The sequence below is a fragment of the Cricetulus griseus genome (genome assembly GCF_003668045.3).
Source record: "Cricetulus griseus strain 17A/GY chromosome 1 unlocalized genomic scaffold, alternate assembly CriGri-PICRH-1.0 chr1_0, whole genome shotgun sequence".
NCBI lineage: Eukaryota > Metazoa > Chordata > Mammalia > Rodentia > Cricetidae > Cricetulus > Cricetulus griseus.
In genome coordinates this window covers 56355808-56367873 of record NW_023276806.1, presented here as the reverse complement: position 1 = coordinate 56367873, position 12066 = coordinate 56355808, and the positions used below count along the sequence as shown (strand labels likewise).

General features: G+C 35.0%; 1 protein-coding gene across 1 annotated transcript in view; it reads right to left on the bottom strand.

Annotated features, from left to right (window-relative positions):
* Window positions 1–12066, bottom strand: part of Man1a2 (mannosidase alpha class 1A member 2) — a 128814-nt gene that overhangs the window by 46539 nt on the left and 70209 nt on the right. The window contains exons 7-8 of the mRNA XM_027393789.2: window positions 7332–7455; window positions 4301–4394 (exon numbers count right to left, since the gene is read on the bottom strand). Of these exons, the coding sequence (XP_027249590.1) occupies window positions 4301–4394; window positions 7332–7455 (218 nt within the window). The remainder of the gene's footprint in view (window positions 1–4300; window positions 4395–7331; window positions 7456–12066) is intronic.

Sequence of the window (12066 nt, the reverse complement as noted above, 5' to 3'; positions counted from 1 at the left end):
CTTCCTGAGAAAAATAACTATTCAAATCAGTTGGTCTATTTTTTATTTATGTTGCCTTCTTGTTGAGTTGTAGAAGTTAATATATTGTGGAAACATACCCTTACCATATATATAATTCTTGTCTGGTAGGTAATCTCTAACTTATGATAGTGTCCCTGGATGCACAAAAATTTTTAATTCTATTTAAGTCTAACTTATTTTCCTATGTTCATCTAGTCTTAGCATCATATTGAGGAATCTATTGGCCTGGATATCCATCTAAGGCTGTTATAGTTCAAGCTCTTAACTTTGGTTGTATTTTTAAAATACATTTTTGAAATCAGTTTCATAGATACAGTAAGAGTTCATCTTCAATACTTTTCAAGTGTTTGTCAAGTTTTTTTCTTTATCACTTATTAAAGAAAAAGCATGTTGGTATTTTCAATAGTGAGCACAGCTACTTCTCTGAAAGGAGAACCTTCTACCATCAGGTTCCTAAACCAATGCAATTTCTGTTTTCTACCAGAATTTGAAGGCAAGTCTCTATTACTGAAGACACCACACTCTTCAGACAAAGGACTTAACAGGAATTAAGCAGGAACTGACAGGGAAACGTCCTCTCTGGGGAGTGGCTCTCATAGTATTGATTGGTGTTATTCAAACTTCCCAGGAAGAGAAACAGTGGTAGTCCTACCCACCTATAATGCCAATGAACCACAACAATGGCTATACCCACAAGATAGGCACAATGGTACAATAGTGGTACTTTAACTTTGGAACAACAAGACAGCTGTCTAATTGGACTTAAAGTTTGCCCAACAGGAGGGAATTCATGTCTGGTACTGTAAACCTAGCCAATTACCTATGGCTGGAGAGGTCACAGACCTGAGAGAACCTTTGACTGTCAGGTTCCTAGACCAATGACATTTCTGTTTTCTACTTATCCTTGTATCCACAGAAAAGTGTAGCTTTCCCTCCTCATGAAAAGATTCAGTTTGCAATAGACAGAGACTATTTCAGAGATCCACAACCAGTCAAAATGCAGAGAGTAAGTGACTGTGGGGTGCCCAACCCCAAATGAAACATCTACAACATAACACCTACACCTAAGGCTAAGAGAAAATCACGGAAAAGGAAGTAAAAAGATTATAAAAGTCAGAGGGCTAGGGCACCTGCTGTTAGGTAATGTCCCCTAGACATGACAAAGAAAGCATGCCCAAGAACTTTCAAGACCATCACAATGACAACACAGCTGGCAGGCCAATGCAGACAGGGAATTACAAATAGTCCCACTCCTAGATGAAGAGCTACAGGCAGTCAGTGGCTACAATGAGAGGAAGAATCAGTTTCCTCCAGAGATGAGCTCCCACATGGGTTGTCCAACCCCAAGGGTCAGCCCTAGTCACAAGTACATAAAAGCAAAGCTAAAGGACACACACATTTAATATATACATATGTACATACATGTAACAATTATTACTAAAGGACACATCATGAATGTGGGAGGGGAGGATGACATGGGGGAAGCTGGGGAAGAAAGGGGGGCAGGAGTGATGAGGAGGCAGTGCTCATGTATAAAGTTCTAAAAAACTATTAAAAATAGTTAAGTTTAAAGCATAGTTTCATAAGTATAATAGTAATGTTTTAAATTCTCACCAATTGCCTATCATTTGTCTTTTGATTATACTCACATTCTGTAATTATAGAAAATTTTGTTGGATAAAAAACTTTTAGAATGTTTCAAAATTATTGCAACTGTAAATAATTCCTAGGTTCAATAAATAAAGTTTATACCTCTTAAATTTTCCAAGGAATAAACTAGGTAATTGCTAGATACAAAAGGCTCAAAAATATTAATACTGTTTGAAATACTTGGTATACAGGGGTTTTAATTTGCTTTACCAATCTTACAGTTAAAGAACTATGCCCCTGTTCAAAAGTGCATTTATGATCACAGGCACAGTGAAATGGGAAAGACAAAGATATCTGGGTAGAGGTCTACAGAGACTGTCTTTGCAAATACTAGTACAGCAGCAGTAGTCTATACAGCAAGAAATGTCCCAGCAAGTAGTCTCCAAGCACCACTTACTATCACACCTTTAAGGCTAAACAATATTGGCTCATTGATTACCTATTCTACTTTTCTGAATTAAGCTTTCTTACCTCAGCATTCTTTGAGTGATCATCTATTTCTTATAAGAAGTCATGACATAGAAAGGATATGAAATCATTTTCCAACTATATTAATATTCATCTTTTTATAAAATTTGCCTTTTAATTATTATGAAATGTAGGCTAACCTTTATATATGGTTAAACTGGTACCTTATGCTTCTGGCAACCATTATTTAGTTTTTTATGTTTTTCATTGTAAACACTGAAATAGTTATACCATATAAAATATATAATGTCATAAGATATTGTAGAAACTGGGCCCAATTTTCCCACAATATTAGAAATTCCAAATCTTAATTAACACTTTAAGGGAGTAAATTCTACAACCTGATTCATCAAAATTACTAAGTAGGTATGCAATTCAGTCACTCATATCTAGCATAAGAAAACTACATTTTGTTTTACAAACGCAGCTCTCAACATTTGCTTTTTCAAAACTATATCCATTCAATATAAGCATTAGCTCTAACATTTTCTTAAGTAAAGAGGAAAGTGAACTTCATATAAAGACCTAGTGGAGAGGGGAAAATACAGGACTGGGATCTAAAGCAATGTCCTGACAAGAAGCTTGCAAGGCAATCCCTGGAAAACATCTTTCAGCTCCCAGTATTCAGACTCACTGGTTTTCACTGGCAGAGCTGGTAGTGCTTCCAATACTTAAAATTAAATGATTGTTACCTCCATCTCTCATTTGCTACTTCATTACACTATTGTTAATTTCAAAAATAACCCAAAAGTGACCTATTGGGGCAAAGTTGTTACTTGCACTTATTTAAGTTTCTTTACTTTTAAAAAGAGAATACCATTTATAAAAACCTTAATTACTAAAATTATAAATTCAACATTTCCACATGAACATTTACTGTTTGAGACTCAAAACCTTCAAAGAGGAATTCTAAAGCACTGACACTATTAACCTCTGCAAACAAAACATTTTTCCGCAAGGCATAGCATTTCTTTCTTTCTCCCCCCCCCCTTTTTTTTCCTTTTTAGAGAAAGGGTTTCTCTGTGACTTTGGAGGTTGTCCTGGAACTCGATTGGTAGAGCAGGCTGGCCTCAAACTCACAGAGTGCTGGGATTAAAGGCATGAGCCACCAATGCCCAGCAAGACACAGCATTTCTACAAGTTTCATATTGACTTGTAAACTTCTTTATTACATTGTGTAGCACAAATAATAAAAACTCAAAGACAGAAATTGGGGTTCGAGCTGAAGATCAGAAAAGCAGAGCAGCCAGCCACTAGCTCTTACCTCTACCTCAGATCTGAGGTAATTTGTGGTTATCCTGTTTCCACAAATCCTCAGACTACAATCCAGACTGCACTGCTCCTCACCAAACCTCAAACTCCTAGACTGCTCTCTGAGACAACACAGAGCTCCTCATATACACTCTAGTGCTGGAATTAAAGGCATGGGCTCTTTTAGGCTGATTCACTCTGATGTAGCCCAGGGTGGTCTTGAACTCACAGAGATCCATCTGCCTCTGTCTCCTGAATTCTGGGATTAAAGGTGTGTGCCACCACTGCCCAGCTTCTATAGCTAACTAGTATGTCTGGCTTTATATTCTGATCCCCAGGCAAGCTTTATTAAATCATAACCAATATATCACCACAACTATGATCATCTACCTTTGCTGCTAGGTAACCCCCTAAATCAGATGAACACAAATTTTTTTAATATCTTTAGTCTCATACAAAAGCCTAGTAAATAACAGATGCATGATACCTTTTTCTTAAATAAATGACTAGACATTGTCCAATGGCAACTGTCCCCTTTTCTAATAATTTATATAGTTACATTTAATCTGAAGTATTCATAAAAAGCTATCTCAAGAAGTGCTCTTATTTATAAGATATGATTAATTACTATATATTATCCTTCATAATATATTTCAGCAAAGTACTTACAGGTACATGAAAGAAAATATTCTTGTGAGGCACCTTACCAATGCTTCCATTTTACAAGTAAAAACTCACCTTAAGCAGCTTCAAAAGATCAGACCCTAATGGACAGAGCAGCATTAGCAGACAACTGGTAAGGTCAGGCCTAGACCGGGGGTTTTAACTCCACATGGTACACCACACATCAAGCAAAGACTTTTCAAGCAATCTTTTTTAGCAAGTGAGCAACTGCATTAGAAATACTTACACTGACCCCAGCGCCCTGTTCTTGGATTTAAATAATTTGGATAAAGACCATTTGGGCGTTCCATTTTCTGGAGTAGTTTCCGAATGTGCATGACCTAATCAAAATGAAAATAAGAATGTAATGAAGAGAAACAGATGTCATCACAGCTTTCTACTAGCCTATGCTTTGTGGTTCTTCCATCACTGGGAATGTACACCCACCTTCTCCCTTGTCATGTGTGGTGGTCAGCAGGAGGGCTTCTGTTTCTTAAATGATTTGTTAATTTTATCAAACAATAATAAAAATAGCAAAAGCAAAAAGCTCCAAAAATATTTTAAATTCTCACAGTCTATTATACAGACTTGACCATCAGAAACATCAGCCAGATATTCCAGATATATCCCTGTATATATAAAAATAGAAGAATAAAATAACTTCATAGAAATGGAATCAAAACTTTCTATGAAAAGAATTTGAGTTTAATAAATGATGAAGTATTTATTACTGCTGGGATTTAAATACCCTCCCAATAAATATTTCCCTAAATTCTTAGAGATCTCCCTGAGGTTAAGGGAGAAAAAAGAATCACAAAATACATTTGGAGCCTGATGATTTCTCCAAAGACTGCCCTCCACCTGTCAGAGGCTGGTCAGATCTGATAAGTGCTTTCAGTGCGGCAGTGCGGGTATTCTATTTCTTGTATTCTTGGGTTTTGTTTTTTTTTTTTTTAAAGACTTTGAGTAGGTAATGTACCCACACTGCCTTACATGATTGATGATGTAGAATACATTCTGTTTCATAGGCATGCATACTTTAGCTTGTGAACTTGAGCACATCAATAGTTTTACCACAATGATTCTCATCATCATCTCTTTAGCTGGGTTTTGGCCTGGCACCAAGAAGGTCAAAAATGCTACCTACATTTCTAGATTCTTTCATATGCAAGGCCGCCATCATGAATAAGTACAATGTGAATAAGTCAACACAGTACTTTTAGACACTTTTAAATGACATTGGGAAAGATGAAAAACTTGGCTTTTTGACATCTAAAATTATGTCTAATACTTGATTCTGTGTTTCTCAGTACATTATTCATTCTCATTGTTTTTATTTCCTTTAACAGCATTTCTCAGCTCTGCCTTCTAAGTCATTCCTTCCACAGTTCAAGCCCCATGTTTCCCCATGTTGCTTCCACTTTGGCCTTCTCTTTTGTGGTAATGTTTTCTTCCACTCTGGTACTGATATCACATCTTATTCTATTAGCATTTCATCTCAGTTTATATTCTTATTCTACAAAAATTGGGGCATGAGGGAATACATGCTTTTCTTACAGTGATATTTGGTCAGGATTTTTATTTTTATTTTTTTCCTGGTGTTTGTCACATTCCATGACCCTTTCCTTTTTTCTGATAAATCTTTACAAATTCTGTACTTACACCTTTTAGATGAATTATTCATCATCACTCATCAACTCCCTCCCTTTTGGGGGGAGGGGAGACTCTTAAACTCAGCAAATGGAGTCCACACTGGTGTAAACACATTCATTTGCCTTACCACACTGACTCCCATCTGTTTTCCTTACTCAACTATTCACAAGAAAGTTTTGACATAAAAGACTAAGGATGAACACAAATGTAGTGTGATTTCTAGCCTTTGCTTTTCCCTGACCAACTGATATTGGAGGCTAACACTGCATTTCACAGAGACACTGTCACTTCTTCCTTCACTGAAGCTGGCACTGTGTGACTGTTATGAGCATCCTTTCCTAGCTTCTTAGCACCGTACTTCCTTCTAGTCTGAAAAGTACTCATCTACCTGTGACCCTATTCTCACTATGAACTTACCTCCACAGATTTTAAATTTGTGCTAAACACAAGTTTTGTTCCTACCACATAAGACATCTTTATAAAATGACATATTCTTACCCTTTGCAGCTGATAGACAGATGCTAAGGATTTTAAATCTACACTAATATTGTATAGACCCCCCCATTAAATATTTGTTTCTACTGAACTTAAGAAGAAAAACAAATAGTCTTGTCCATGTTAAAGAGTCTATAAGGACAATTAACTGGTTAAAACACCATAATTATAGAGTATTGGAATGTTTTGGGTTCAGAACAAAACTATCTTAGAGTATATTTAGCCCTCTTAATAGCCATTCCTTATTCACCTCTGTGTGTAACCTAACATCCTTGTGATTATTAGGTCCTCTTGAAATGTCCTGACAGACTCCTGGCTTCTACCAGCCCAAAGGCTAAAAGCGCTATCAAGTAACATCTAAGAAAGAACTCTCCCTACTTTGCTGTAACTCATATATCTGATGTTCCCACTAATGTATTTTAACAGGGGTCTTCACTTATGATTTTATTGTGCTCTGTTACTATAAAAATTTCATGAAACTGTTGAAACAGCAATAACCAGAATCTGTGTTGGGGGAGGGGGGCTAAGGCTGTTCATATTTAGCTCTAGAATAAACATACCTCTTACACCTTTTGAGGTGAGAGCCATTGTATTGAGTTTTGCATTCACAGTAGTCATTTACATGTAAATAGCCAGAGTCCTAACACCTAGGTATAGCTCAGTAGTAGAGCCAGCAGCAGTCAGCATGTGCAAGACCCTGGGCAAAGATTGATCTACTTCACCAAAAAGGAAATGAAAAAAGAAAACCCTCCTTTCAAAAAAAAAAAAAACAAAACAAAACAAATCAATCCACAAGACTGTCTTAAAATATCCAGTAGAATAATCATATACTCTATGAATAAGCAGTATTTTCTCTTTCTTTGCAATTATTAAGCTTTTTAAATTTTGTTTTCTTGTCTTAGCATGTAGGCCAGGGAGTTCAGAACCATGAGTAGAAATGGGAATAAAATTTCTTAACAAAATAAATAGTGGTTATAACTTCTCAATAAATACATTAAATGTATTAGAAGTAGAAAGGAATTTTTAAAAAACTGAAAGAGAAAGAAAACAACAAAAACCAAAGTCCTGAAAAACATGTTAAGTATTAAGATGTTTTGGGTAATGTATTATAAGAGTCTTTTATAACTAACCTTTTTGTAGTAAATCAAATCACCAGTCAGGTAGCTGAGGTGGACAAACTCCATATGCAATGTGCCAAATTCAGCCAGAATGCTGCTACCTGCAGATGCCCAGCCCCAGTTCCGACCTACTCCACTGAGTGAAAGGGGATAAAAAGAGACAGGATTGGGGAAAGAGCAAAACTTTTTTAAATGAACACATGCATCTTAAATAGTTCTTAAAAATTATTATATCAACATAATAGTTTCTGTCTTAATTTTGTTTATTAAAAATTTTGAATCAATAATACAGCCAGGTTTTAAAAATCAAGACAACATAAAAAATATGCATCAAATATATTTTAACTATTTTCATTTCCTTTACATCACCTGGTTCTATAATCATTTTTCACCAGCTTCTTACACACTCAGAATTTTTATAAATACATAAGGAATCCATTTTTAAAATTTTTCTACCTTTTATAAGCAAAGCATAAGCAAAACGCACTGACTGCTCTGACTGGGCACTGCAGTCTTGTATTGCTCCTTATTGGTCTTCCCATAACAGTTCACAAATAACAGCTTCCTCGTGGGGGTTTAATAGCTGTAGAGAATTCCATGTAATCAATTGTTCTCTTATATACTTGTATATTAATCTGATCTTTAAATGCTGTCAATTTAATATGCTAAACTCTAATGATCTAGATTAAGAACACACAAAAATCTCTATTATGACATACATACATACATACATACATAGCACTACCTTTTCTCTCTCTCTCTCTTTTTTTTTTTTTTTTTTTTTTGAGACAGGGTTTCTCTGTGGCTTTGAAGGTTGTCCTGGAACTAGCTCTTGTAGACCAGGCTGGTCTTGAACTCACAGAAATCCACCTGCCTCTGCCTCCCGAGTCCCATTATTAAAGGTGTGTGCCACCAACGCCTGGCATAGCACTACCTTTTACAGTTCCTTCATTATTCAAAACTATTTTTTCATTAAAATTATCAGAGGCAAATACCACTATCAGATTTTTCTTTTATAGCTAGAAGTGAGAATCAAAAAGGGAATGTGTACACAGTAACTATGTAAGACATTTATTTCCATATTTAACAAAAACTAGCTAGCTATGCAAGACAGACATTTATAAATATGACATATAATATATCTGCTCTTGTAATAAATAAGGCCATTGAAATAGGAAAAGGTACTATGAAGAAATAGTTGAGAAACAGAATACTGAATACTAAGACTAGGAAACACATCAGAAGAAAGGTTCTTTCTATATTATGATCAGACAAAGTGCTTATGATGTGATGAAATTCCAGGTGTGTCCTAATCACAGAGGAGCCTACGATGAACAGACCTCCAAGAAAGAAAATTCCCAATGAATGGTCTGGAAAGAAGTGAAGGGGGCTCATTGTAGCTAGAGTGTAGAAACTCAATGCTACAGGATGTAATTAGAGAGTTAGCTATCACCCAAGCCATGCAAGAATGCTGTAGAACCATGGTAAATTTCCAGGGATTTGATTTTAGTGTGATTGAAGGACAAAAGAAAATCTAAGGAATACAGATACATTTTAGGAATAAAGCATAACATTTAGAGATCAATTAGCTTTCAATTAACTAATGAATTATTCTGTTGTCAGCTATAGACACAGCTATAGAACCTAGCCAAGTCCACAGTTCACCATGTAAAAACTTACCAGCTAAAAGCAACAAAAGGGAAACAATACTCAAAGTATATTCAGACACTTTTCAAAGGACTAAATTCTAAACAAGGTTTTTTAACTTTTATTTCATAGACAGCATTCTAAAATATTAATTTTCACCCATATATATTCTAACTCCAAAGAATAAAATTACTGAAGAGTAACCCAACTTCACAAAAAACAAAAAGATGAGTTTCCCCAAACTAATACCATTAAAATTTTTCCTACAAATGTTATGCTTTTTCAGCTGGTCAAGGAAGGCATTAAAATGCTTTCATATATAACCAAAGAACATAAGTAACAAAAACATGCAGTGAATACAAATAAACATTTAAAAACATGACTTCTCTCTCTGCTAAGCTAAACATCCGCACAAGACATTAAAAATGTCTGATGGTTAAATAGTAATCAATTTAAGGTCCTAGAATTACTTTAAATTGTTTTGATAATGGATCACCTACAATTTGTATTTTGCTCAAAATACAAACAAAATCTTTAATCTATGTATTTAAAGAACAAAGCTTCTAGTCAATTGCAATTTTAAGAACAAAGCTTGCCAACAACTGATGATCATATTTATCCCATCAAAATCCAAGAAATTAACTAAAAAAATGAAAGTCATTGCACAATGCAAAAGTTTAAACTCAGAATCCTGACCACTGGGAATAAGCATTTAATGGAGCTCCAACGTTCACTCAAAAAGCTATACATTATAATATGCAAAAATTTTAAAGTAGGGATTTACATTTAAACAGAACTTGCGCTAAAACAACTATATATACAATGTTTTTCAAACTCAGATAAGAATGGAGGATATTAATAACTTTAAATGTGGATAAATGTTTCCTTAACTTTCTTAGAAATAGCTTTACTTTGGAAATAGTCTTTAGCAGAACTATCTCACAATACATTATTCAAAATTTTTTAATTGGGGTTGGGGAATGGTTCAGCAGGACCCAGGTTTGGTTCTCAGCACCCATGTGGCAGCTCATAACCATCTCTAACTTCAGTTCCATGTGATTCAATGTCTTCTTCTGGCACCGTGGGCACCAGGTATACATGTGGTACATATATGGACACATAGCAAAATACTTACACACGTAAAATATTCATATTTTTAAATTACTAAATTATTTTAAAAGCATGGAAGCAAACATTTGTTTTAATTAAAAAGAAGATAAACATATCTATAAGGCCACTGAAAGAAAAAACTATATTGGAACAGTAGAGCATCAAACACTGCAAAAACAACAAGTAACAGGAACAACACACATCTTTCAACAATACCTCTGAATGCTAGTATTACCAGTTCTCCGTTGTATTTAATATCAGCTCTCTGCTGCCTGTAAGAAACACACCTTACTAGCAAAAACCAAAAAACAGATGTAAGGTGAAAGAATGGAAAAGGACACTCTAAGGAAAGGGAATCAGAAAGTAAACAGATCCAATTTTACTAAAATCTGACAAAAGAGATGTACTAGTTGGATTTTTTCTACTATGTACAAATCTGGACATCTGAGAAGACAGAATATAACAGAGAAAAATGCCTCCACAAGATTCGCCAGTCTGTGGAGCATTTTCTTGATTAATAACTGATATGGGAGGACCCAGCTCACTGTAGGTGGTTCCACCCCTGGGCAGGTAGCCCAGAATTATAAAAGGAAGTAGGCTGAGAAAGCCATGAGCAGTAAGTCAATAAGCAGCACTCCTCCATGGCCACTGTCTCAGCAGTTCTTGCTTTTGGGCTCCTGCCTTGAGATTCTGCCCTAATTTCCCATCATGGTGCATTAAAGCTATAAACTAAATAAACTCTTCTTCAAGTTGTTTGGTCATGATATTATCACAGCAATAGAAACCTGACTAAGGCAGACATTGGTACCAGTTTTGTGGAATATTGCTGACAACCTGATAACATTTTGATGAGAATTGTGGAAGATTTTGGAATTCTGGTCTAGAATGTTCAGAACTCAATGAGCCACTGAGGGAACTTAGATGATAGTTCTGAAAACAGTGCAGATGACTTGTGGAGTTTTAGAGTTTATCAGGGTTGTTCATGTACTCTTTCATACTAATAAATTGTGGTTCTAGTCGGCTGGGACTGAAGAATCAGCTATGATTAACAAAAAAACAGCAGAATTCTGGCAAATTTTCTGGAAGTTTCCTCAGGGTCAGCACACAGAGTCTGTGGTCCAGAAGTGGTCAACACAGCACCCCATGATAGCTCAAAATGGGGTTCATTATAAGGATAAAAAGATATTTCAGCATTTGCAAATCAATAAATATAACCTATTAATAGTGTTAAAGGTATGAACAACATGATCATCTCAATGCAGAAAAGGCATTTAACAGAATCCAATGATAAAGGCCATATACAACAAACAAACAATGCTACAATTAAACAAAGAAAAAAAGCATTTCCACTAAAATCAAGTGTGAGACTTTTCTCCCCTCCTATTTAACATATCCTTGACATCTAGGTTAGAGAAATATGATGAGAGAAATAAGATATACAAACAGGAACAAAAGAAGTCAAATTATCCCTGTTTATAGACAAGATGATCCTATACCTAAGAGATCTAATGACTCCACTACAACCCTCTTAGAACTGACAAACACTTTCAACAAAGTAACAGGATACAAAATTAACATGTGAAAATTAGCAGCTTTTTAATATATGAAAGAAAATGATGATGAGAAAAATCAGGAAACCACAATTCACAATGATTAAAAAAAAATTGAATAAAACCTAACAGAAAGTAAATAAATATTTCAATGATAATTTAACAACACTGAAGAAAGAAACTGAAACTACTTCAAACTGAAAAAAAGGTTTCATGCTCATGAGATAGTAAAATTGACATTGCAAAAAATGGCTGTATTACCAAAAATGGCCTTATTTAACATAATCATCAAAATTCCAGTAACCCTTTTTATAGAACTAGAAAAAAAAATCCTAAAATTCATATGGAGGCACAGACTACAGACAGCCAAACCAATCCTGAGCAAAAACAATCATATTGAAGGTATTTTGAATTTTTAATTACCCTATAAAACAATAGTA